General features: G+C 41.4%; 1 protein-coding gene across 5 annotated transcripts in view; it reads left to right on the plus strand.

The window, feature by feature from the left end:
- TCF20 (transcription factor 20) overlaps positions 1 to 12,520 on the plus strand; it is a 243,394-nt gene extending 230,874 nt beyond the window's left edge. For 4 of the 5 annotated variants that reach the window (XM_073586698.1, XM_073586696.1, XM_073586699.1 and 1 more), the window contains exons 4-6: positions 9,081 to 9,130; positions 10,552 to 10,643; positions 11,455 to 12,520. In XM_073586698.1, coding sequence (XP_073442799.1) covers positions 9,081 to 9,130; positions 10,552 to 10,599 — 98 coding nt within the window. In that variant the 3' untranslated portion in view covers positions 10,600 to 10,643; positions 11,455 to 12,520. The remainder of the gene's footprint in view (positions 1 to 9,080; positions 9,131 to 10,551; positions 10,644 to 11,454) is intronic. The other variant, XM_073586702.1, reaches the window with a different exon arrangement.
- The last annotated feature ends 14,052 nt before the right edge of the window (positions 12,521 to 26,572 follow it).

Consider the following 26,572-nt stretch of genomic DNA (forward strand, 5'->3'; position numbering starts at 1 on the left):
GTGTGCACCTCACTTTGAAGAACTATGTGTTGATCCTGCTTCGGATCTACATAGGTGGTGAATTCTAAGTAAAGAGAAACTCCAAGCAAATGTGGCGCTAATCACCTTAGGATTTCTTGAATACATCCACTTCCAGTGAAAATCTATTACTAAAAATTAATTTATTTTCTAAAACAAAAAAAAAAATACAAAATACATTTTTAAAATACAGTACAACGCGTTTTGGCTGCTATTTTTACAGTGCAGCCTTCATCAGGTATAATATAACAAACAATATACAAAAGCACTGTAAAGTGGTGTTAGAACCTCAAAGCTTTCTTATTTATATGTGAATATCGGTATGTATGTATATATATATATATATATATATATATATATATATATATATATATACACGTATGTGTGTGTGTGTGTGTATATATATATATATATATATATATATATAGCATTATAGTGCCTGTATTCTATCCAAAATGAGCTTTTAGATACAGTGTTACATTGTTGAGAACAATCATAAAAATTTTTGAAAGTATAAATATTATTAGAAATATAATTCACTCTAAGGCCTGTTTCACACATCTGTTTTTCCCCATCAGTCAAAATCCGCCGTTTTGCAAAAAAAAAACGGATCCGCCATTTTTCTTGGCGGATCCGTTTTGTTCCCCATTGACTTGTATTAACGGCCGATCTTGACAGATGGTCATCCGTTCGATCCGTTTTTTTACTGATCCGCCAAGATTTTGCCGTCCGCTGAGCGGACAGGACGGACAATGAAACGTTTTTTTCCCGGCCGGATCCGCATTTTCTATTGCGCATGCCTGGGAGAAATGCCTGTGCCGGGAATTTAACCCTAAACTCAGTTCTGACGTCTGAAAAAATTCTCTCTCTCTCTCTCCATTCGTTGGGGTCAGTACAGGAACGGATCCGTTTTCTGCCATTTTAGCCGGTTTTAACTGACAGAAAAAAACTGATGTGTGAAACAGGCCTAATACGTTATCAAAACACTACTATCGTCTCTACATGAATCAATTCATCCCATTGAAAAGCAAGCAATGTAAAAAAAAAAAGTTTTTAAAAAATTCCCAAATTTAAAAATTCCAACAAAAAATCTTTATTTAAAAGAAAATTCCAAAAAAAGGCACTAAAAGAGGAAAGTGAAACATCATGTTATTGTATGTATTATCCCATGCGCAAACGACTGTCTCATCCGTGACAAACCCTTACACATTCTCTATGACGTCATTGAGTCCATTTGGCTAGAGGCTTTGTAGCCTATATATCCAATAGGACTCCTTTTGGTTTAATAATTTATTCCTATTATTAACCCTTTTTGGTATATGTAACAGCGGTGTGACCGTGGTGCAGAAGCATCTTTTGTGCCTCACCAGAAAATGACGCGACAGACTATGTTTAATCTGCCCATTCTTTGCATTATAGCGGTGATTGCTCATCCGGGCACTCAGTTCCTGGGAATTTCGTCCCACGTATTGAAGCCCCATCTGCAAGTCACTAAGTAGATATCAAAATCCGTGCTACATGTGAGACTCTGTTTTATCTTAATTGTTTCCCCAGTAGTATTGGATCGAATACTCCTTGCGTCATTGCCAATGACCTTACCACATTTCATTTGTTTGAAGAGCATCTGTATACTCCTGTATTACCTTTCCTCCATTCTCATTGGTATTGATTCTTATCATATTTTTTATTTTTGTAACCTCTTTTAGTTTGCTCTGAGCTACAATATTTTTCACTGTCGCCCCTCTCCTAAAAGTTATTCCCGGTACACACGGAAGCATTTTTCCAAGAATCGCATCTTTTTTAAAATATGCCAATATTTTTTTTTAAATTCTAATTATCAATACATTCCCTTTATTGTAAGTTGTTATAAAATTAAACTTCCAAAGGTTTATCTTATTATCCCTATTTTTTGTTGTCCCTTCTTTCCCTCTATTTTCATCTGCATTACAATCTTTTCCTTTCTTACTCGGGAGACAATCCTCCTGTTCTTTGTCCAAATTTTTTCTGTATGCTTCCTCGATTAATTTTTCTGGATATTTCTTATCCCTGAACATTTTCTTTAGTATTGCTGATTGGGTCATATGATCTTTGGTGTTTGTACAGTTGTTTCGGATCCTTAAAAACTGACTGAATGGTACATTAGTTTTCCTCTTCTTATAATGCACACTTCTAAAGTACACATAGCCATTTGATTCACAGCTTTTGAAGTGCGTTTTTGTTGTAATTTTATCCACTTTATGACCCAATTCCAGGTCCAGGAACACAATTTTCTCCCTTCTGATGGACGACATAAAGGAGATGCCCCAGTTATTGCTATTAAGGGAATCTTTTAATTTCCAGGCTAAATCCTCCATCCCAGCCCAGAAAATGATCGGTATAGTAATATTTTTTCTTTATATTCGGATACCTACAACAGCAATGAGGACTCGAAACGCCCCATGAAGAGATTTGCAAAACTTGGTGCAACCCGAGTCCCCATCGCTGTACCTTGGCGCCGTAAGTAGAGTTTACCCTGGAACTCAAAGATATGTTAATATGAATTTTAACCCTTCCTACAAAAATGTTTTTTGTTCCTCCCGCAATTCTGATAGTAGTGATAGATAATGATCTACTGATCTGATACCAAGTGTGTGATCGATGGTGGAGCACAATGAATTTACATCCAGCATGATGAAGCTGTAATTCTCCTGCCATTTTATATTCCTACATTCCTCAATCAGTCTTTCAGATATGAAGGAAGGGTAGTCACAATTTCTTGGAGAAATAAATCAGTGTAATGCGAGGAATAGATTCCCAATATAATCGGGCGTCTGGGCGGAGTGGAGGAATTTTTATGCATCTTTGGAAGATGATAAAAATGTTCCACTGATGGTGTATTGTTGGTGAAAAACGTCTTCTCTTTTTTATTAATTATATTCTCTTTAAGAGCTTTATTTATAAAACCATGATATTCCTTATTAAAATTGGCTGAAGGATCATTTTTTAGAATTTCATAATATCTAGTATCAGATAAGATGTTGTAGGCTTCTTTCAAGTAATCCGACATATTCTGAATCACTACCCCTCCCCACTTATCTGCCTATCTTATCACAATCTGTGTGTTGTTTTTCAAGGAATTCAGTGCAGTTTCTTCTTGTGTGATGTTCTCTTTGTGAACATTTTTATGTTTTTCTTTTATCCGTTTATTTTTACTAAAAACTTTCTGTGCCTCATTAGAACAGACTGTTTTTATTCAAATTCCTGAATTCTTCTGAAGCCAGATGAAAAAACGTCTCCAGACAATGCCCCCCCTATAGTGGGTCCGATAAAATGAAGAGACAGGCACTATTTCTTTATGTAGGTAGTTGATAGCATTTGTGGTCTGTTTGTACTGTGGCATTTCTTTCTTTAATTGTGAAACGCCTCATTGGGGAAATTTTCTTGTTAATCTGTTTAAGTCTAGAAATAACTCAAAATCATTAGTATTTTGTGATGGACAAATATTTAACCCTTTCGTTGAATGCCCATTTCAGCGGATGATAACAAGTGATCAGAGAAATTAAACATTTTTACTGTTGGAATACTTTATTTCCTCATTAATCACTGTACTTGTTTTATTATGCTCTACCAATACTACAGTTTTATCACACTTATTCCCAAATTCTGATGTTTCTACTTTGGTTTTCTAGATGTTTTGAATTTTTTTTGTATTATTTCTTTGAAAGGCCTCTGCCTCTTGTCCCTCTTGTTCTCTTTTTTTCTTTTTTGCATATTTGCATTGGCAATTTTTGGAAATAACGTGTGGTTTGATTCTGTTGTATGAACGGTGGGGGATGAGAAGTGTTTAATTTCACTTCGCTCGCACTGGTCAAAAGTTGGGGATTCGTGTTCATTTGGATAGGTTTCGTCAGAACTATCAATAAAAAAGAAACGTGTGAGATGGTGGAAGATGACGAAGGAGAAGGTGAATGGTGGTGAATGGTGAATTGGAACTGTCATGGATGGTGTAATCATGTATTGAAAGATCACTGATGTTTGTGTGTACACCACAGCGGAATTAAGGATGTTTGAGGATGGATGTGCATGGTTGGAAGCAGGTGAATTGGACATAGTGGAGTTTTCCTGTCCTACACCATGAGTGTATTATTGGATCGAATATTCCTTGCTCCATGGTCAGTGATCTTACAACATTTACATTTGCTTGAAGAACATCTGTATACTCCTGTATTTACCTTCCCTCCATTCACATTGGGATTGTTTCCTATCATATTTTTTATTTTTGTAACCTCTTTTAATTTACTCCGCGCTTTAATATTTTTCACTGTCGCCCCTCTCCTATTCGATCCAATACCACTGGGGAAACAATTAAGATAAAACAGAGACTCACATGTAGAACAGATTTTGTTATCTACTTAGTGACTTGCAGATGCGGGCTTCAATACGTGCGATGAACTTCCCAGGAATGAACAATCACCGCTATAATGCAAAGAATGGGCAGATTAAACATAGTCTGTCGCGTCATCTTCTGCTATTAGTATTAGAATGAATTATATTTATAATTATATTTACACTTTCAAATATATTTGATTGTTTGCAACAATGCAACACCATATAGCTAAAAGCTCACTTTGGATAGCATGCAAGTAGTAAACTGTTATATATATTTTATATAAAATATATTATAAGAAAACTGACTCTCTGTACACGCTACCATGTAGATATTTGTCAGGGAGGAGAACCCGATTGACAGATTTCGGGTCCCGCCCTGCTAATCCCTTCTGGGAACCTTCATAACTAAGAAAGCTTTGAGGTTCTAACACTTTGCAGTGCTTTTGTGTGTTGTTTGTTTTATTTCACCTGATGAAGGCTGCACTGTAAAAATAGCACCCGAAACACGTTGTGCTGTATTTTAAAAGTTCAGTAAAATTAATTTTTAGTAATAGATTTTCACTGGCAGTGGATGTATTCAACAAATCCTAAGATGATAAGGGCCACATTCGCTTGGAGTTTCTCTTTACTTAGAATTCATCACCTATTTTTTGTTACCTGATGAAGGCTGCACTGTAAAAATAGCAGCCGAAACGCCTGGATGTCTTCCTGGAGCGTAACAATATTGCATGTTACAGTCATTAGGTTCTTTAGAAGGACGTAGATCTGGGGATTTATTCTAATGGGGTATAGGCTGAATTGGATGGACAAATGTCTTTTTTCGGCCTTGCGAGCTATGTTACTATGATTAGTGCCACATTCGCTTGGAGCTTCTCTTTACTTAGAACCCAAACATTTTTAAGCGGTCTTGACCTCTTAATAGAAATGTTGGGGGCCCACAAGAGAGTGGGCGACCTGGGCAATTGGCCAGTTTGAATCCTCCTTCCTCGGTCCTGACTGTAACTAAGGATTATTTTTGCAATAAGGCATATTTCAAGCATACTAAGAAAAAATCCTGTAAAGTTATGCTAGGGCTTATTTTTGGGGTAGGTCTTATTTTCGGGCACACACAGTAATCGTGTCCCTAGTGATTTCCAGAATCCTCAGGATCCAAATCCACAAAAACAGTGAGCATTCCTTTTGTCTACAGATGTGATACTCTATACTGTAGTTTACATCATTTTGGGTGATTTGGTGGCTCTCTGAGATCGGGACCCCAATATTCCTAAAATGTCAATAATGGAGGATCAGCATAGTATTTTTCCTGTTATGAAATATTTGGGCTCAATTTTTTGTTGCCTGTAATATATCCTTTTATCTTATTTTTGTTTATCACTATAGGTTTTGCTGAGTTTTATTTGATTAAGCCAGTGGATTCTATAACGCCATTGACATCATTGGGCACCACATTCAGTCCTTGGTTTTATAGTGATGTATAACTTTTTACCTTTGGGAATTGGCCTGTTGGGGATGCAGAACATGCATGGCACCTTTTTGATGGATTATGTATCCGCCTTTGGAGACACTGCAACGTAGTTTGTGGTTTGCTGTACCTCACTTGATGGGTGATGACATGAAATTAACTTACATCATGTCTCCTTTCCCTGCTTTAATTACCAGATTATGTTGGCTAACCGTATCGTCCAAGTCTTTTTGTCACTCTCGTACTCGTGGATTTTTGGAGTGGACACCACCACTGTTAAGTGACGTTTATGATAACCAGCAGAGCTGTGTTCAATATCTGGCAACTCCTTTTATAACTTTATTTTTTTAATTACCATAAATACTTGAGTATAACCTGACCTGAGTATAAGCTGGGGCACCTAATTTTACCACAAGAAATTGGGAAAACTTATTGACTCAACTATAAGCCAGGTATACATTGTCCCCTCATCCCTATCCTGGTATGCATGGCCCTCTCATCCCCAACCTGGTGTGCATGGCTCCTCATCCCCATCCTGCTCTGTATGGCTCCTCACCTCCATCCTGGTCTGCATGGCTCCTCATCCCCATCCTGATATGCATGGCTCCTCATCTCCATCCTGGTATGCATGGCCCCCTCATCTCCATCCTGGTATGCATGGCCCCCTCATCTCCATCCTGGTATGCATGGCCCCCTCATCTCCATCCTGGTATACATGCCCCCCTCATCCCCATCCTGGAATGCATGGCTCCTCATCTCCATTCTGGTCTGCATGGCTCCTTATACTTATCCTGGTATGCATGGCCCCCTCATCTCCATCCTGGTATGCATGGCCCCTTCATCTCCATCCTGGTATGCATGGCCCCCTCATCTCCATCTTGGTATGCATGTAACTTCATCCCTATCCTTGTCTGCATGGCTCCTCGTCCCCCATCCTGGTATGCATGGCTCATCTCCATCCTGGTCTGCATGGCTCCTCATCTCCACCCTAGTATGCAAGGCCCCCCTCATCTCCATCCTGGTATGCATGGCTATTCATCCCTATCCTTGTCTGCATGGCTCCTCATCCCTATCCTTGTCTGCATGGCTCCTCATCCCTATCCTGGTCTGCAAGGCTCCTCCTCACTATCTTGGAATGTATGGCTCAAAAAACATTAAAAAAAAAAAAGTAAACCATCCTTCTTACTTTTCTGCACTCCCTCGCAGTGTCTTGTTCCGGTGTTGATGCAGTGACCCCCGTGACAGCTAGGGGGCGCTGTATGGGCTGCCCGGGACATGCATGCAGGCATTCCCTTTGTTATGATGGCAAAATGGTAAGCGGCAGGATTACAAATGTCCGATATGTATCACAGGGGTGGGTACCCTGTGATGGAAACTGGGATATGTATTAATCAGCAGAGATATACCGCTGAGGATTTTTTGCTGTGTATCAGGGAAGCTTCCAGGTGACTTGGTGAGATGGGTGGGACCAGTTACCTACAAACCCACCCAGGGGCATGTGTCTGAACGCCCAATGTAAAGCCTGTGTGTGTATGGCTGGGTGTGTTGAAAGGACCTGCAATGAGGTCATGAGCCATGTGATCCATACCTCACCTGTGGGTGTGGCTACGGACCATATAATGTGCCTGAGGTCTGGTCACATGGGAGAGAGTCCCTGGATCACATGCTTCGACCTTGGACCTGGTGAGGCGTGAGTGTTGGACCGTCTCAGGAGGGGACGGACGTCCTGAATAGCACCCGCTGAGGCCCTGGACCTGGTGTGGCTGGTGTGTTGGGAGACCCTGGGAGGAGGGTCGCATCCCTGAATAGCACCTGGTGAGGCCTGTGTGTTGGACGGTTCCAGAGTGGGGACGGACGTCCTGAATAGCACACAGACAGGCCACGTGTGTTTGCAGTGTCAGTGACGGCACTGCATTGGGGAAGCTGTCCGTCTGTGGATCTGGACTGTCAGGTGGCCTGGTGAGCAAGGCGTTGTCCGGGACGGTGATCCCAGTTCGCAGCTTCCCTGAAAGAGGACTGCCAAAGAGTCGGCATCTGGAGCAGGAGCTCCTGTGAGGTAACCCTGGACATGGGGATATAACTGTTGGTGCCCGTGATGTTCTATGGACATTAATGAACTGTACGGCGTGCGGTGGCCCACGGTAACTGGACAGTGAGGAGGTCCAGCGTGTTTAGGGACTGCAAGGAAAACCCATATGTTGAAATGTTATGGACTATGTGTAAGCCTGTGAAGTATAACATGGCTTACGGTGCGGTTTATGATGCTATAATAAACCGCATGGACTGTTTTTTCTTAAAAAACCTGTGCCTGACCATATTAATCCGCTGCCAAGTGAGTGTCCCCCAACACTAACAATAAGCGCTACCTTACACGGTGCAAACAGCTGTTTTATGCTTGTATGCAGCCCATGGTGTGCACGTCATGAGCTGCTTACAAGCAGAGGACAGCTGCCGGAATACTCACTGCTCACCACGCCGGGACTATGTGCAGGGAGGACAGGGAGTATTCATTGCTATTTATTAGCGCGCACAGTGTCAGCGGCCGGGCGATCACGTGTGCCCACTGCTTAAGAGAAATGAATATTCACTTCTACCCACTCACATGGGAGAAACTGCAAACAAATTATATTGTCCATTTTTCTCCTTTTACGCTAGTGAAAATTAAAAATTTGGGGCTAAAACAGAAGTAGAACAAAAAGAGATTTACATTTATTTTAAGGGCATAAAAACTAAAAGTTTGAAAATTGGCAATTTTCAAATATCAAATGTTAGATATTTTCATAAAAACAAGACTACCTAAATTTACTTCCATCACGAAGTGCATCTTCAGAATCACTGGACTATGATGACGTGTTCCAGAGCTATTACCGAATAAAGTGAAAAAAGTGGCCTCGTCGGGAAGGAGTTAAACTGAAATAGGGGTAATAGGGTGAATAGATGCACACTTTCTCTAAATTTCATTGACAATATCGTGCATTATTTTTCCGTTTTGATTTTGTTGGTTCTATTTTTTCATGGCCATGGGTTGTACCGGATGCTGCTGGCAGAGTACAAAGATTGCTATATTTTTCATAAAACCTTGGCATTTTTGCTGCAATTTCCACATCTGCAACCATGCTAATGTAGTTTTACACTACTTGCAATTTCGAGGGGGGGGAATGCTAATTCAGCGACTTTCAGGAAAGGTCATTGCATATAGCCGCCTTTGTGAAAACTGTTGTTTCATTTGCAGAATGTTTACTAAATGATGAAAACTTCTCTGTACGGTGCCCCAAGCACAAGGTAAGAGGTACTGTAAGAGTGCAAACGCCTGTTTTGTGTTTTATTTTAGAGACTCCTTCCATAGCATTGTGTGCCCTCATTTAGCCCTCTCCTTATAGGTTCAGTAGACGTGTGTATATGCTATTTTATAACCAGCCACAAGGCTTCATTTAGACGGCAGTCATTTTTCACACAAGCAAAAAAAAAAAATGGTCTGTCATAAGTACTATTTTCCAATTTTTCACCAGTGTTTCCTCCATGTCAGTTTGCATCATCAGTGTTTTGCCCGTGTGAGTTTTTACCATCAGTGTTTAATCCGTGGTTTTCATGTCTGAAAAATGAGATTACAAAGCATGTCCTATCCACTGCATTGTTAATCATGGACAGCACACAGACTGCACACTGATGCCACCCATGTGCTGTCCGTACATTTTTTCATGGATACATAGACTTGTATGGGTGACTCATCTGTGACACTTGATTAAAAAGCCTTGTCTATGTGATGTTTTTTTTATGCAAACACCGTTTCCTCAAGAAAAAAAGTCAAAATAAAAACGGATACATGGACAGCCCAATATATTACAACTGGTACATGTTGAATGTGTGAAAAGCATGAATAGAGCACATACTTGAAAAACACATGTTTGAGGCCTGTGTAACTCATAGCCTCAGAACATACAGACATAAATGTACATCACAGGAATGGCGCAGGAACAGGGTTTGTGCCCATGCCATTCGCAGCAGGAGCCGACTGTAATACTGCTGAGCTCCTCCATCATCTGTGGTCCCAGCAGACGGACTCTGGTCAGTACAGTGTTCTATCTGTACTATGTATTGTACGCCATCTACCAGTGTGATCACAAAGTACCAATGGATTGCTATGTCAACCAGAGGCCTACAAATGTCTTCCCTGTCTGCCTTATGCTGTTGCCTATTGGACCCTCCTAGATGCATCACCTCTTTATAATTTGAACGGTGTGTTCTCTGAAGTTGCACTGGAAAATATTCATTTTTCTTCTGATCCCTGTTGATCCTCAATCTTCTTTTAAGGGAACTGTAAGGAGCATTTATGAAGTTTCCTTTGTACTGTATGTAGTGAAGGATGGGCAAGCACGGTGGCTCAGTGGATAGCACTGCAGCCTTGCAGCGCTGGAGTCCTGGGTTCAAATCCAACCAACATCTGCAAGGAGTTTGTATGTTCTCCCCGTGTTTGCATGGGTTCCTCCGGGTACTCCGGTTTCCTCCCACATTCCAAAGACATACTGATAGGGAATTTAGATTTTGAGCCCCATCAGGGACAGCGATGATAATGTGTGCAAACTGTAAAGCGCTGCGGAATATGTTAGCGCTATATAAAAATGAAGAATATTATTATTATGCATGTTTTGATAAACAATGCACTTATGTTGTTATTCTTCTCACCTTTTCTTCTTCCTTCTTAGACCAAGACAATAAAGGGTGGGTCAGCAGAACCGCCAGAGCAGGGCTGACGGGGAAATTGTGGAGCAAAGTTGGGGATAAAATTCAAGCACAGGTGGATATTCAGTGTGTTCTTTTCTCTGTAAAATTGGTCCCATATATTTCATCATTTCACCAGATTTGCCTCCTTCACTTGTTTTCTTAACCAGATAATGACACCATGCTGAAAATGTACGTCTCTTGGTGCAGGGCTTTAATGGAGTGTCATTGTAGATTTACTTTGGTAGTCTGCAGTTCATTACTACTTTTATCATTTCTCTTGCCTGCTAAATGCTGGCTTTCACTGGAGAATCGTCAGGACAAGCACACAGGTCTTCAGCTGACCCTCAGCTGTCATGGCAACCCATCGGCGTCCCGTGATCATATCACAGGCGCGTGGAATGAATCGCCACCAATGTCGGCGCATGTTAAGTGCCGCTGTCAGAGTGATAGTGACATTTAGCAGGTAACCAGCCGCCGGCGGTGTTCTGCCCTGCTCTCTTTTGTTAAAGGCACATAAGGGCTGATAAATTAGCCATCATCTGCCGGGAAATATGTGGGCGAGTCCGCATCAATGTCACCAACGCAACATATGGCGTAAATGTACATCATTTGTCGTGAAGGTATCCAATGGAGTTTATTTTAGTTTTGACAAAATTTTTACTTCAGATCTTTTCAACCAATCAAAATTTCTTTACACAGAATCTACAGGTGAAAAAAGGCATCAAACGTCAGTGTTCTCCTCAGTCTTGTACATTCCCAACTTGTAGGCCAAAGGGAAAACTGAATTCCTTCTACTTCTTGTGATTACCTTCCAAGAAGTATAGTTATGTTAAATATTTATACAATGTGCATTTTGGTCATTGATCTAGTCTTTTGTCTTTTAGGTAAAGCTTTTTAAAGGGGATCATCACACCGTAGACCACATCAGCAATCTGCTCCAGTTCTATGGGTGGACATTGCCTTCTCTTGGGATTCATCACACTTTGCTAAAGCATTTCCACAGACTCGGTGATGCATAAAATAAGTGGCATCAAGGAATTTTTTCTCCTAGTTCTCATAACAATCTTTATCCTTCAAATAAAGGAGAATGGCTGTGTAATTTAATGGGGGGGTTGGGGAGTATTAAATAAAAATATATAGATATATTTTTAATCTGAAAAGGTAAGGTGCAAAATCTTTGTATGGTTCAGATTAAACTTCCTTTTAAAAACTATGTACGGGAAAAAAAACTAAAGTTTTTAAAATATTTTGTTCACTTTTTGACCGATACTCAACATGCTAGAGTTGTTTTCTGTACCCACCTAATCTCTATTCTTTCAGATGAGGATTTTCGGCTATCAAATGCATACATTGAAAGTTTGTACATAGCCAGTGTATTCTGTGCATCAAACATAGAGTGGGAGCTGCTGTTAGCGGCCCTTTCATGTAAATCTTGTATAAAATAAAACAATCTGGCCAGATTTTAATATGCAAATGCAGTGACATCAGCGTATTGTATTTGTCTCCCACCTTCTGCCCTTTCTGCTTTACAGCTGTATATACTTCATTTTTTTTTTAACATAACAATACATTTTAGAGAACTTCGTGATCAGATATAAAGTTGCAAGAATGCAAAACATGTTGATCAGTCCACTTTTTTTGTTTTTAAAGTAAAACAACCCATGGACAGTGTGTGTGTGTGTGTATATATATATATATATATATATATATATATATATATATATATATATATATATATATAGAGACACACACACACACACACATATATATTATGTATGTTGGCCCACATGATCAAATGAGGGAAGAGGGTGGGAGGTTTCCTTTACTCTATCATTTGAATTTAGGTGTTTCACAAAGTCAACCTTTTTTTTTTTTTACTAGAAAAAAGTAAATTAATGAAGAAAAAGAATTTAAAAAGGAAAAAAAATAAAGGTCATTTTATCATTTGAATTTCTTAGTTTTCTGTGTGTTGTTTATGAATTGCATACTTATCAGGAAATAATATCTTAATTCTTTATCTGATCACCTGCCAAGCAATTGTCTTGCATTTTTGGAGGACACAGAACTGCAAAATCTAGAATGTCGCTAGATCATAAGCAGATAAGAGATAAAACAGCTTTTAAGGGATATTATGAAGTTTGAATGTAATTCCCTGCCTAGTGGATTAAGTATAACTTTTTGATTGATGGGGTCCAACCAACGTGTGTCCCACTGATACTGGGATCTGAAGAGCCGTGGCTGAATGGAGCAAAGGTTAATCATTAATCATGCCCACTCCTGAGCCATTCATTCCAACAGAAGTGCCAAAGATCAGCCTGAGCGCAGCGCTCAGCAATCTATAGTGCTCTCGTTTACAATGAATGGAGCGTTATTGCACATTATTGACCTCTGCTCCATTCATCCAGGGCTCTTCAGAGCCTCAATTCTCTGAATTGATGGGGGCCATGGACCCCAAAAGATTGGAAAGATATTCCCCATCACATAAATACTGAATAACTTTTTAGAAGGTTGCCCACTACTAGCACAGCCACTTCTCATTCCCTATGTTTGGCCTTATAAAATAAAAAAACCTGATACTCACCCCCATGTTGGTGCCGTTTCTGTGTTGTCTGCACTCACTCTCTCTCGGCTCAAGTGCGGTTATGACACATGAGCCCCTCACCCAATCAGCAGTGGTGTCACAACCTCCTCCTTCGGCTGTATTTGTAATCAAGGGGGGTAGTAAGAAGCCACAGCTCCCACTGACCCCTTGATTAGGTGTATCTCTGAAGGAGGAGACAGTGATGCCAGTGTTAATTGGGGTCTGGGCTCGTTTTATGACCGCACCTAAGCCCTGGGAGAGTAATAAGGGCCCCGTCACACATAGCGACTCACCAGCGATCCCGACAACGATATCAACGTGTCAGGATCGCTGGTGAGTCGCTACATGATCGCTGGTGAGTTGTCAAACAGACAGCTTCACCAGCGATCAGCACAGCGACGCCGAGTGCGCGGTGTCGCTGTGTACTTTAGTTACCAGCGCGCTGATGCAGGGCGCTGGTAACTAAGGTACACATCGGGTTTCTAAGGGGCGTGCGTCACTTAGAAACCCGATGTGTACCTTGGTTACCAGCTCCCTGCATCAGCGCGCTGGTAACTAAGGTACACATCGGGTTTCTAGGCACAGTGCGCCCCCTTAGAAACCCGATGTGTACCTTAGTTACCAGCTCCTGGTCGCTGGTCTCCCGCCTGTCACACGCAGCGATGCGTGCTGACCAGCGGGAGACCAGCGACCCCAAAAATGTCCAGGGCTTTCCATCAGCGATACCGGCAGGGGGGCCGGTCGTTGATCGCTGTCACACACAGCGATCTCGCTGGTGAGATCGCTGTTGCGTCACAAAACTAGTGACTCAGCAGCGATCTCGCTAGCGAGATCGCTATGTGTGACAAAGCTGGATTAGCATCGGGGGGTGATTATCAGATTTTTTATTTTATCAGGTCAAGCATAGGGAATGAGAAGGGGTTATGCTAGTAGTGGACAACCTTAGAATACCACTATTCAAGCAAGTTTTAACACAAAAGGGTTTTTCTTAATTTTAAAATGTGTGCTTGAACAAGAAATGTTCAAATAAATAATCATTACTCATCTGTTAAATCTTTTGTATTAACTTTTTAACAGACAACTTTCTTAAAATCCCAGACAACTGCACTAGCATTTCATTCAAGGGTAATTAATCCTGAAGGTTTTCTGTAGTAATCCACAATATTTTGTTTTGGTACGTAACATATTTGGTATCTTCCACCAGCTCAATATGATTACTGTATTCTGACATATTTACTGGACATATATTTTTCTTCTTTTGTTACATTTTTAAAGAAGGCACGCCTCCCATCAAAGTTTTTATCCACTTAATATATTGCATATATTGTGTACTTACAATTGCTCATTTTGCCTTTCTACTCAGTAAATTTTTTCTACTCTGTGTAGAGACAAAAAGTCTCTTGTCCCTGCATTTATTAAAAAAAAGGGTAAACATGGATTTAATCTGCGCTGCTGAATAATTCAGGATCCACACCATGTAGCCATTAAATTGTGGATTTATTCTCAACGCGTTTCAAAGTACAAGATTTTTTCATCAGGAGCACCGCAATGTTGAAATGCATTGAGAATAAATCCACAATTTAATGACTACATGGTCTGGATCCTGAATTTTTCAGCAGCGCAGATTAAACCCACGTTTACCCATTTTTTTTATCCCATTTTTTTTTATCTCTGGTTGGTCACGAGTGGACCAGTGGATCTGCAGCAGCGGATATTTCAATAAGCCTGTCTTTTGGCTCAAATTGGTGATTGTGCTAATCATTTTATCCCAGATAAGACCCTGTTGCCCTATTATTCTGCAGCAGCACATTTTGTCCCTGCATTTATCATTCCCCTCTTCAACTCCTGACTAGGTTGCCCACTCCTCCCTCTGCTAGGGAGTTTTGCAGTGACTCCTAACTCATACAAGGAAAATTGACCTCTTGATTCTACATAGAGCTAAGGATTCAGCTACTCTGTTTTTAATTATGTGATGTCCTAGACCTAATGGGAAAGAGAGAGAATTAGCCGGGTAGAAGAATAAAATAAGTAATTGTAAGTAAACAGGGCCACATAATATGATAATTGCAATGTATCAAGAGGATAAAGAAAAATTGAGTATTTTATTAAGTTTTCTCTTGATATCTGTACAAACTGCTTTTTCACCACTTAGTGACCGCTGATCAGCCAGCCAGCCTATTTATGAGTCACTAATGGTCCTTTTTTTACTGGGGTGCAAACCACATTGAAATATTTGTGCTGCCTTACATCCAACGCATAGAGAGAAGCTGTAAAAAGTTTTATCTCGCCGGTCATCACTGGGATAAGCTTTCAGTGCTCAATTAACAAGAAAAAAAAAAATGAACTTAAAGCTTCTTGCATCATTACACTTTTTCATTTTGCATGAAGATATACAATGACCTACTGGGAGAGCTGTACAAAATGTTAAATTACCTGTTTAAGGGTATGTGCACACGTTGCAAATTCGTCTGAGGATTTTTCTTTGCGGAGTCCGCAGGTCAAAATGTCTGCATTTTACCTGCGAATGTACTGCGGATTTTGTGCAGATTTAGTGTGGATTTCGCCTGCGTTTTTACACCTGCGGATTCCTATAATGGAATAGGTGTAAAAACGCTGCGGAATCCACACTAAGATTTGACATGCTGCGGAAAATAAACTGCTGCGTTTCCGCGCTGAATTTTCCGCAGAATGTACACAGCGGTTTTTGTTTTCCATAGGATAACATGGTACTGTACATCACTTGGAAAACTGCTGCGGATCCGCAGGGCCAAATCTGCAACGTGTGCACATACCCTAAGCCCTTTACCCCCAAGGGTGGTTTGCTTGTTTATGACCTGGCCAATTTTTACAATTCTGACCACTTTCCCTTTATGAGGTAATAACTCTGGAACACTTCCATGGATCCCGGTGATTATGACACTGGTTTCTCATGACATATTGTACTTCATGATAGTGGTAAAATTTAATTCATATAACTTGTTTATTTGTGAACAAAACGGAAATTTCACGAAAATATCGCAATTTTCCAACTTTTCATTTTCATGCCCATAAATTAGAGATATGGCACATAAAATTGCTTAATAAATAACATTTCCCACATGTTTAATTTACATCAGTACAATTTTGGAACCAAAACTTTTTTTCATTAGGAAGTTGGGAGAAGTTAGGAGAAACCGCGATTTCTCATTTTTACAACACCATTTTTGTTTTGGGGACCACATCACATTTCAAGTCACTTTGAGGGGTCTATATAATAGAAAATACCCAAAAGTGAAGTGATACCAATCTAAAAACTGCACCCCTGACGGTACTTAAAACCACATTTAGGAAGTTTATTAACCCTTCAGGTGCTTCACAGGAATTTTTGGAATTTTTTAAAAAAATGAACATTTTTTTTTTTTCACAATTTTCTTCAGATCCAATTTTTTTTTATTTTATCAAGGGTAACAGGAGAAATTGAACCCCAAAAGTTGTTGTGCAATTTCTCCTGAGTACACTGATACTCCATATATGCAGGTAAACCACTGTCTGGGCGCATGGCAGAGCTCGGAAGGTAAGGAGCGCCGTTTGACTTTTCAATGCAAAATTTGCTGGAATTGAGATCGGATGCCATGTCGCGTTCGGAGAGCCCCTGATGTGCCTAAACAGTGGAAACCCCCCACAAGTGACACCATTTTGGAAACTAGACCCCCTAAGGAACTTTTCTGTGTAGTGAGCACTTTGAACCCCCAAGTGTTTCACAGTTTGTAACGTAGAGCCGTAAAACTAAAAAATTATATTTTTTTCCAAAAAAATGAGCTTTTTGTCCACAATTTTTTTTATATTCTCAAGGGTAACAGAAGAAATTTGACCCCAAGAGTTATTGTGCAATTTGTCCTGATTATGTTGATTCTCCATGTGAGGGTAAACCACTGTTTGGGCACATGGCAGAGCTCAGAAAGGAAGGAGCGCCAGATTTTACTGTTATGGTTTGCAGGTGCCATGACCCATTGGGAGAGCCAATGAGGTGCCAAAAGAGCAGAACCCCCCATAAGTGACCCCATTTTACGAACTACACCTCTCAATGAATTCATCTAGGGGTGCAGTGATCATATTGACACCATGGGTCCCACAATTTCTGCTGAACGTGGCAATACCCCATATGTGGCTTTACAGTACTACTTAGCCATGCGGAGAGACTTGGGAGGAACGGAGCACTATTTGCCTTTTCAAGTGAATGGGTCTGTGCACATGTCAGTGTGTTTCCACTGACCTTGTGTCCTTGGCATAACACGCTGACATGTCCGTTTTTTTGTCAGCATGGGCCACAAAACATCCAGCACATATGCATACACATAACACACATGGATGTCATCCATGTGACACGCATCGGCACCGGGGAAGAAACGTTACAGTAAGTGCTGTTCCCCGGAGCCGGGTGCTGAACACTGCTCTCATCATTCTCTGCTTGTGCCGATCGAAGGCAGAGCACAGGACATGGATACTGATATTCCCTCTATTGGAAATATCAGGATGTGTGAAAGAGGCATTATAGTGGGTTTTTGTTTGGCAGTTGTCTCACACTAAAAGACGCTATTTATTGCAAAAAATAGTTTTTGCATCACTAGTTTTGAGAGCTATAATTTTTCCATATTTTGGCCCACAGAGTCGTGTGAGGTCTTGATTTTTGCAGGACGAGTTGACTATTTTATTGGTAATTTCTGAGCATATGGCATTTTTTTAATCACTTTCTTCCGATTTTTGGGAGGCAGTAAGAACAAAAACAGCAATTCATGAATTTCTTGGGGGGGCGTTTATACCGTTCCCCGTGTGGTACAATTGATAAAGCAGTTTTATTCTTCGGGTCAGTAGGATTACAACAATACCTCATTTATCATTTTTTTTTATGTTTTGGTGCTTTTATACAGTAAAAATTATTTTACATCAAAAAAATTTTTCATTGCTTTATTCTGAGAGCTATAACTTTTTTTTCTGATGATGCTGTATGGCGGATCGTTTTTTGCAGGACAAGATGACGTTTTCAGCGGTACCATGTTTATATCTGTCTTTTTGATTGCGTGTTATTCCAATTTTTGTTCGGCGGTATGATGATAAACCATTGTTTTTTGCCTTTTTTATGGTGTTCACTAAAGGGGTTACCTAGAGAGACAGTTTTATAGGTTGGGTCATTACTGATGCAGCAATACCAAATATGTGTACTTTTATTGTTTAGATTTTTTTTTATTCAAAATGTATTTAGTGATGGAATATTGATTTTTTTTATTATATTTTTTAAAATATTTTTACAACTATTTAAACATGTTTTTTTTACTTCATTCTAACTTTTACACTTACCATGTATAAGCCGACCCCCCCCTAATTTTGCCACAAAAAACAGGGAAAACTTATTGACTCATGTATAAGCTGAGGGTGATGCTGCATAAGGGTTAATGGTGGTCAAAGAACATGCTCCATAGATGAAAAAAAACAAACATATTGCTGCACAAGGGTTGGCCCAAGAGGATACTCCATAAATACCACCCATATATTGCTGCTGCAATTTAAAAAATAAAATGACATACCTCTCATCGCTGGGGGCCAGGTGACGGTGTCCTGAGCAGGCGGTGACACTGGCGCGCTATGTGGGCCAGGTGCCAGTGTCACCGCTGGCTCAGGCCCCCGGCAGTGGCAATATTTACCGGTTCCTGCTCCATCGCCGCTCTGTCTCCCAGGTCTCTGCAGTTACGTTCAGCAGAAGGCGCGCACTGACTAACGTCATCGTGCCCTCTGCTGAACGTCACAGCCAAAGGACCCGGAGACTGGTGCACGCGATGGAACGGGGACAGGTGAATATTGCTCTGTCCCCCGTCATACCCCCTCCTTGCGCACGGTCTTCTCTGCAGCCCCTGCTTTGGTTGTTTTCCTGCGTTCAGCGGTCACGTGGTACCGCTCATTAAAGTCATAAATATGCGCATATTCATGACTTTAATGAGTGGTACAACATAACCCTGAACACAGGCACAGGAGACATGGAGAAGCGGGCTGCAGAGACGTGCCAGGAGGGGGGGTGAGTGTGGTCATAGAATCGTAGAGTTGGAAGGGACCTTGTTATGATGAGTCACCGAAGGAGGAAAAAACAAAATAACAGTAGCCGTGGGGGGTTCCTACGGTGCCCTAGACCCCTCGATCACAGCCGAAGAGCTACATAGCCTAAAGACAGAAAGGGGGAAAAACTAAACTGCCCCAGAGCAGACCCCAAAGCAATAGGCATCCCCCAACAAATAATGACGGTGAAGCAAGATGAAAACACTAACACAGATAGAAAGATAGGTTGAGCAAATGATGGGGCCCAAGCTAACTACATAGGACAGGATACGAAAGCTGCTGTCTGCCATCCGCAAAAACCCTATCAAAATGAGCCAACCGACTGATAGGAAAAACAGGCCCTGAAGTCGCTAGGCTTCAAAAGACTATCAGCACTCAGGTATATTCTGAAGCCAGAGCAAAAGATCAACAGATCAGAGACAAAAATGGAATTCAGCTCACCCCCGGCCGGGGATGGCAGAACTCCCAAAAAACAAGGCAAAACAAAACTGAAGAGTACAAAGCAGAGCAGAAAAACTTAGCTTTGAGATGCAGGAATCAGACTGGTCACCAAGAATCCAGCAGGAAGAAGGGCGTCGGCAGCCTTATATCCAGTCCTCAATTCCAGCCACCCAGTTATCATCTAGCTGCCCAGGTGTTTGGTAATCAGTCTCACTACCTTCCTTCACCAGAGGAGGGAGTTCATCAGACCTCAATGGTGAAGGGAAAAATGAACTCACAACAGGACCTCCTGGGCCATCTGGTCCAACCCCCTGCACAAAGCAGGATTTGCTAAATCATCCCAGTCAGATGTCTGTCCAGCCTCTGAAGACTTCCATTGAAGGAGAACTCACCACTTCTTCACCACTTCTGACACCCCCGTCGACCCCCTGGTATATGACTCGTGTATAAGTAGAGAGGGGGGGCGACTTTCAGCCTTAAAAAATGGGTTGAAAATTTCGGCTTATACACAAGTATATACAGTAGTCCCACTATGGGAAAATCTTTTTTTGCAGGCTGATCGCTTCTATAGCATGCCTGTGAAGCAGCATCTGCATGCCATAGAAGCTCTCAGCGCTGCACTCACTGCACACTGACCTGAGAGACTTCCTGATCATGCACTACATATGACAGGAAGTTTCTCGGCTCTGGTAACCCGGATGTCATCATGACGACAACGGGTTACCATGGCAGTGATCGGGACCACGCCTCGGGGTCTCCGATCCAAAGGCAGAGGGGCTGTAAGCCCTCTACCTACTCCCGGAATGCTGCGATTGTGTTTGATCACAGCATTTCAAGCAGGGCTGTGGAGTCGGTAAGCCAAACCTGCGACTCCGACTCAATTTCCCTTACACCGACTCCGACTCTCAAATATATTGCTTATATTCAAGTGAAAAAATTATTGTAGTACAATGTGAACATAATCATTTCTATGATCCAATAATCAAGATATTTAGATAGAACATAATATCTATTTATTGGAATACAACTTTAGAACACAAAAAACTGTAATAAATTGTAAATATGTAATACACTGTATACATGTACATGTATACGGTAGAGACCAAAGTTTGGACACACCTAATTCAAAGAGTTTTCTTTATTTTCAGGACTATGAAAATTGTAGATTCATTCTGAAGGCATCAAAACAATGAACACATGTGGAATTATATAATTAAAGTGTGAAACAACTGAAAATATGACATATTCTAGATTCTTCAAAGTAGCCACCTTTTGTTTTGATTACTGCTTTGCACACTCTTGGCATTCTCTTGATGAGCTTCAAGTGGTAGTCACCAGAAATGGTCTTCCAACAGTCTTGAAGGAGTTCCCAGAGATGCTTAGCACTTGTTGGCCCTTTTGCCTTCACTCTGCGGTCCAGCTCACCCCAAACCATCTCGATTGGGTTCAGGACTGGTGACTGTGGAGGCCAGGTCATCTGGCGTAGCACCCCATCACTCTCCTTCTTGGTCAAATAGCCCTTACACAGCCTGGAGGTGTGTTTGAGGCCATTGTCCTGTTGAAAAATAAATGATGGTCCAACTAAACAAACCGGATGGAATAGCATGCCGCTGCAAGATGCTGTGGTAGCCATGCTGGTTCAGTATGCCAACAGTGTCACCAGCAAAGCACCCCCACACCATCATACCTCCTCCATGCTTCACGGTGGGAACCAGGCATGTAGAGTCCATCCGTTCACCTTTTCTGCGTCGCACAAAGACATGGTGGTTGGAACCAAAGATCTCAAATTTGGACTCATCAGACCAAAGCACAGATTTCCACTGGTCTAAAGTCCATTCCTTGTGTTCTCTAGCCCAAACAAGTCTCTTCTGCTTGTTGCCTGTCCTTAGCAGTGGTTTCCTAGCAGCTATTTTACCATGAAGGCCTGCTGCATAAAGTCTCCTCTTAAAAGTTGTTGTAGAGATGTGTCTGCTGCTAGAACTCTGTGTGGCATTGACCTGGTCTCTTCTGAGCTGCTGTTAACCTGCGATTTCTGAGGCTGGTGACTAGGATGAACTTATCCTCCGCAGCAGAGGTGACTCTTGGTCTTCCATTCCTGGGGCGGTCCTCATGTGAGCCAGTTTCTTTGTAGCGCTTGATGGTTTTTGCCAATGCACTTGGGGACACTTTCAAAGTTTTCCCAATTTTTCGGACTGACTAACCTTCATCTCTTAAAGTAATGATGGCCACTCGTTTTTCTTTACTCAGCTGCTTTTTTCTTGCCATAATACAAATTCTAACAGTCTATATCACCTGTGTATCCACCAGACTTCTGCACAACACAACTGATGGTCCCAACCTCATTTATAAGGCAAGAAATCCCACTTATTAAACCTGACAGGGCACACCTGTGAAGTGAAAACCATTTCCGGTGACTACCTCTTGAAGCTCATCAAGAGAATGCCAAGAGTGTGCAAAGCAGAAATCAAAGCAAAAGGTGGCTACTTTGAAGAACCTAGAATATAAGACATACAGTATTTTCAGTTTCACACTTTTTTGTTAATTATATAATTCCACATGTGTTAATTCATAGTTTTGATGCCTTCAGAGTGAATCTACAATTTTCATAGTCATGAAAATAAAGAAAACACTTTGATTGAGAAGGTGTGTCCAAACTTTTGGTCTGTACTGTGTGTGTGTGTATATATATATACAGTGCCTACAAGTAGTATTCAACCCCCTGCAGATTTAGCAGGTTTGATAAGATACAAATAAGTTAGAGCCTTCAAACTTCACACAAGAGCAGGATTTATTAACAGATGCATAAATCTTACAAACCAAAAAGTTATGTTGCTCAGTTAAATTTTAAGAAATTTTAAACATACAAGTGTGGGTCAATTATTATTCAACCCCTAGGTTTAATATTTTGTGGAATAACCCCTGTTTGCAATTACAGCTAATAATCGTCTTTTATAAGACCTGATCAGGCCGGCACAGGTCTCTGGAGTTATCTTGGCCCACTCCTCCATGCAGATCTTCTCCAAGTTATCTAGGTTCTTTGGGTGTCTCATGTGGACTTTAATCTTGAGCTCCTTCCACAAGTTTTCAATTGGGTTAAGGTCAGGAGACTGACTAGGCCACTCCAACACCTTGATTTTTTTGCCTCTTGAACCAGGCCTTGGTTTTCTTGGCTGTGTGCTTTGGGTCGTTGTCTTGTTGGAAGATGAAATGACGACCCATCTTAAGATCCTTGATGGAGGAGCGGAGGTTCTTGGCCAAAATCTCCAGGTAGGCCGTGCTATCCATCTTCCCATGGATGCGGACCAGATGGCCAGGCCCCTTGGCTGAGAAAGAGCCCCACAGCATGATGCTGCCACCACCATGCTTGACTGTAGGGATGGTATTCTTGGGGTCGTATGCAGTGCCATCCAGTCTCCAAACGTCACGTGTGTGGTTGGCACCAAAGATCTCGATCTTGGTCTCATCAGACCAGAGAACCTTGAACCAGTCAGTCTCAGAGTCCTCCAAGTGATCATGAGCAAACTATAGACGAGCCTTGACATGACGCTTTGAAAGTAAAGGTACCTTACGGGCTCGTCTGGAACGGAGACCATTGCGGTGGAGTACGTTACTTATGGTATTGACTGAAACCAATGTCCCCACTGCCATGAGATCTTCCCGGAGCTCCTTCCTTGTTGTCCTTGGGTTAGCCTTGACTCTTCGGACAAGCCTGGCCTCGGCACGGGAGGAAACTTTCAAAGGCTGTCCAGGCCGTGGAAGGCTAACAGTAGTTCCATAAGCCTTCCACTTCCGGATGATGCTCCCAACAGTGGAGACAGGTAGGCCCAACTCCTTGGAAAGGGTTTTGTACCCCTTGCCAGCCTTGTGACCCTCCACGATCTTGTCTCTGATGGCCTTGGAATGTTCCTTTGCCTTTCCCATGTTGACCATGTATGAGTGCTGTTCACAAGTTTGGGGAGGGTCTTAAATAGTCAGAAAAGGCTGGAAAAAGAGATAATTAATCCAAACATGTGAAGCTCATTGTTCTTTGTGCCTGAAATACTTCTTAATACTTTAGGGGAACCAAACAGAATTCTGGTGGTTTGAGGGGTTGAATAATAAATGACCCTCTGAATAAACTTTTCACAATTTAAAAAAAAATTAAACAAAGAAATAACATTCTTTTTTGCTGCAGTGCATTTCACACTTCCAGGCTGATCTACAGTCCAAATGTCACAATGCCAAGTTAATTCCGAATGTGTAAACCTGCTAAATCTGCAGGGGGTTGAATACTACTTGTAGGCACTGTATATATATATATATATATACACACATACACACACACACTATGACTTATCTCGTCTAAGATAAAGCCTAGATCCTCAGGCTACATTCACACTATGGGCGTAGCCAGGATCAAACCTGGGGGGGGCAGAATCTCATACTGTTCCGCAGAATTTCATACTGCACACCTCAGCTGCTGCAGAACCTCATACTTCACACCCCTACACTTGAAAATAAAGCCTGCACCTTAAGATGATGTGGTGGTGAATGCAGTCTATTCCAACTATCTGTTGATGTTACTGAAGACGAGCAATGCCTGTCCTGGGTGTCCTTTTGGGCAGCTATGAGGTGTCCCTGACTGGTGCTAAAAAAAAAAAAAGAGTCTGTGTGCTATCCGGCTTTCATTCTTTTTGGTACAGATATGATATGGATAGACATATGGATAAATGGATATATAGATAGAGCAGATTTCTAGTCTGCTTTTGCTATTGAAAACATTATCTATGAGCTCAAAAACCTTTCAGGTGATGCGGTTTTTTAAAAAGCTGATCTGCTTTTGCAACTGAAAAACGTATCCTCAAAAAACGCAGGAAAAACGCTGTGTGTGAATGTAGCCTTACATAAGGAATAGAACAGTCATTTATAGGACATTTCATAACTTTCCCAAATTCCTATGAAAAAATATTCAGCATATTCTGCATTGAACTACTGTACCCAATTTATTATATATTTTAGGAGTCGGAGTCAGTCCATTTTATACCAACTCCGACTCCACCAAAATGAGCTCCGACTCCACAGCCCTGATTTCAAGGGTTAAAGTGCCGGGAGCGGTCTGTGACCGCTCTTGGCACTTAGTGCTGGGTGTCAGGTGTGAGAATCACCTGACACCCGGCTGTGATTGGCCGCACACCACCAGTGTGCGCAGCTGATCGCTATGACATGCTAAACCGTCCATGGTCAAATTGTGCCAGGTCACATAGACTGTATAGTAAGTCAGCTGGCAGAAAGGGATTAAAAAAAAATACAAAAAAATCCTAATGAATTTTACTTTTTTATAGTAATAGTTACATAAAATAAACCGACAAACAAATGTAGCAAAAAAAAATGTCCTAACTGGTACATTATAGCTATATTGTCATTATTTTATGTAAGTTTCATTGTAATGAAATGTATAACTTACATTGTGGATTAAGCGAATGCTATTTTGTGTTCTGATTCAGGCGACAGCAAACTGCTTCAAAGGCAGAAATTTTATGGAGTGACACCAGTCCCAGTTTAGGGAAGTTTCATGCACAAACGTGAAACGTCGCTGTGATGTAGTGCTGTTAAATGTTCATTTCCCACATTACAGGACATTGAAAATCTATTTTGGAACAGTCTTTCTTAGGTCATTTGTTATTGTAAGTCCTGCTAAGTGTCCGCTAAGGAAGAAAAAAAAAACAAGCCCATGTTTGGCATCATCAAAATCAGGAGGAACATGTCAGACCATAACCAATTATTCAAATATATAATTTACCTTTTAAGCAGAACATACCATGTTGAAAACGGTATCTGTTCTGTCGGCAGGATGTTATAGAGCAGGAGGAGCTGATCACACTGCTGTTTGTGTGCATGAGTCCAGTAGGCGGTCCTTATCCAGTGATTGACAGTCTTCCCTGTATTACTCTATACGTAATAACTGTCAATTACTGAGTGGTACCAACCACTGGATTTGTATGCATGCAAAAACCAGGGATTTCAATGAATAAAATACAGTTCATTCATACATCCGTGCACATCTTTCTGAAATCAGATCGCTATTGCAGAAACTGGCTGCTGGTCTCCCCACCTGCTTCATATATTTCTAGGAGGCCGTCCCAATCTGGTCAGGAGACTCGCAGCCAGTCCAAGCATTGCGATGTGATCTTGAACCCTTTTGCACGGACATTAATGTGACTTTATACTGAATCTTTTCCAACACACCAATATATCATTCTGCTCAGCTTCTCTATACCATGCTATCCATGTTAAAGGGAAACTGTCAACTGATGCATGCGACCCAAACCATGGGCAGCATGTAACCGCCACGGCCCTTACCATCTCGGCCATGCTGCTTCATTTCAGAGAAAAACAGCTGCACTGTGCACTAGTTATACAGACTGCACCCCGGCCGCCGCTCTCCACCTGCTGTGCTGCTGAGTGGACTACAAGTTCCAGACTATAAGCGAGGGCTGCTTAATAGAGAGAAGGCTGTCATGAAGTCCAGGGCTGCAGATAAGTCTGTAGTTAAACGCAATTTCATAGTTTAACACAAGAGGATTGTTGTTGTTACTAGCTTCAATTGTTTATTTTTGCTTTTATCTGTACGGTTATCCCCTTTGAATATGTTCTCCATGTACAATGCCACCAGGTGTACATCTTGTAAGATGTATGCATGCCTTGCACAGCCGTTTGAGGGTGAATATGTCTGCACTGTGCCAGCGAGTTACATGTTGGGAATCCCAGGTAATGGATCTAAATGTGCAGCTGGCAACACTCAGAAGCATTGCAAACCTGGAGAGGAGCTTAGAGCTCACAGCTTGTACTGGCTGGGGTCAATAATATGGAGCAGGGTGGAGGTGGGGAAGATCAGGACAGAGAAGAATGCAGCTTGG

This window comes from Dendrobates tinctorius, unplaced genomic scaffold, assembly GCF_039654945.1.
Source record: "Dendrobates tinctorius isolate UK_male_01 unplaced genomic scaffold, ASM3965494v1 ptg000094l, whole genome shotgun sequence".
NCBI lineage: Eukaryota > Metazoa > Chordata > Amphibia > Anura > Dendrobatidae > Dendrobates > Dendrobates tinctorius.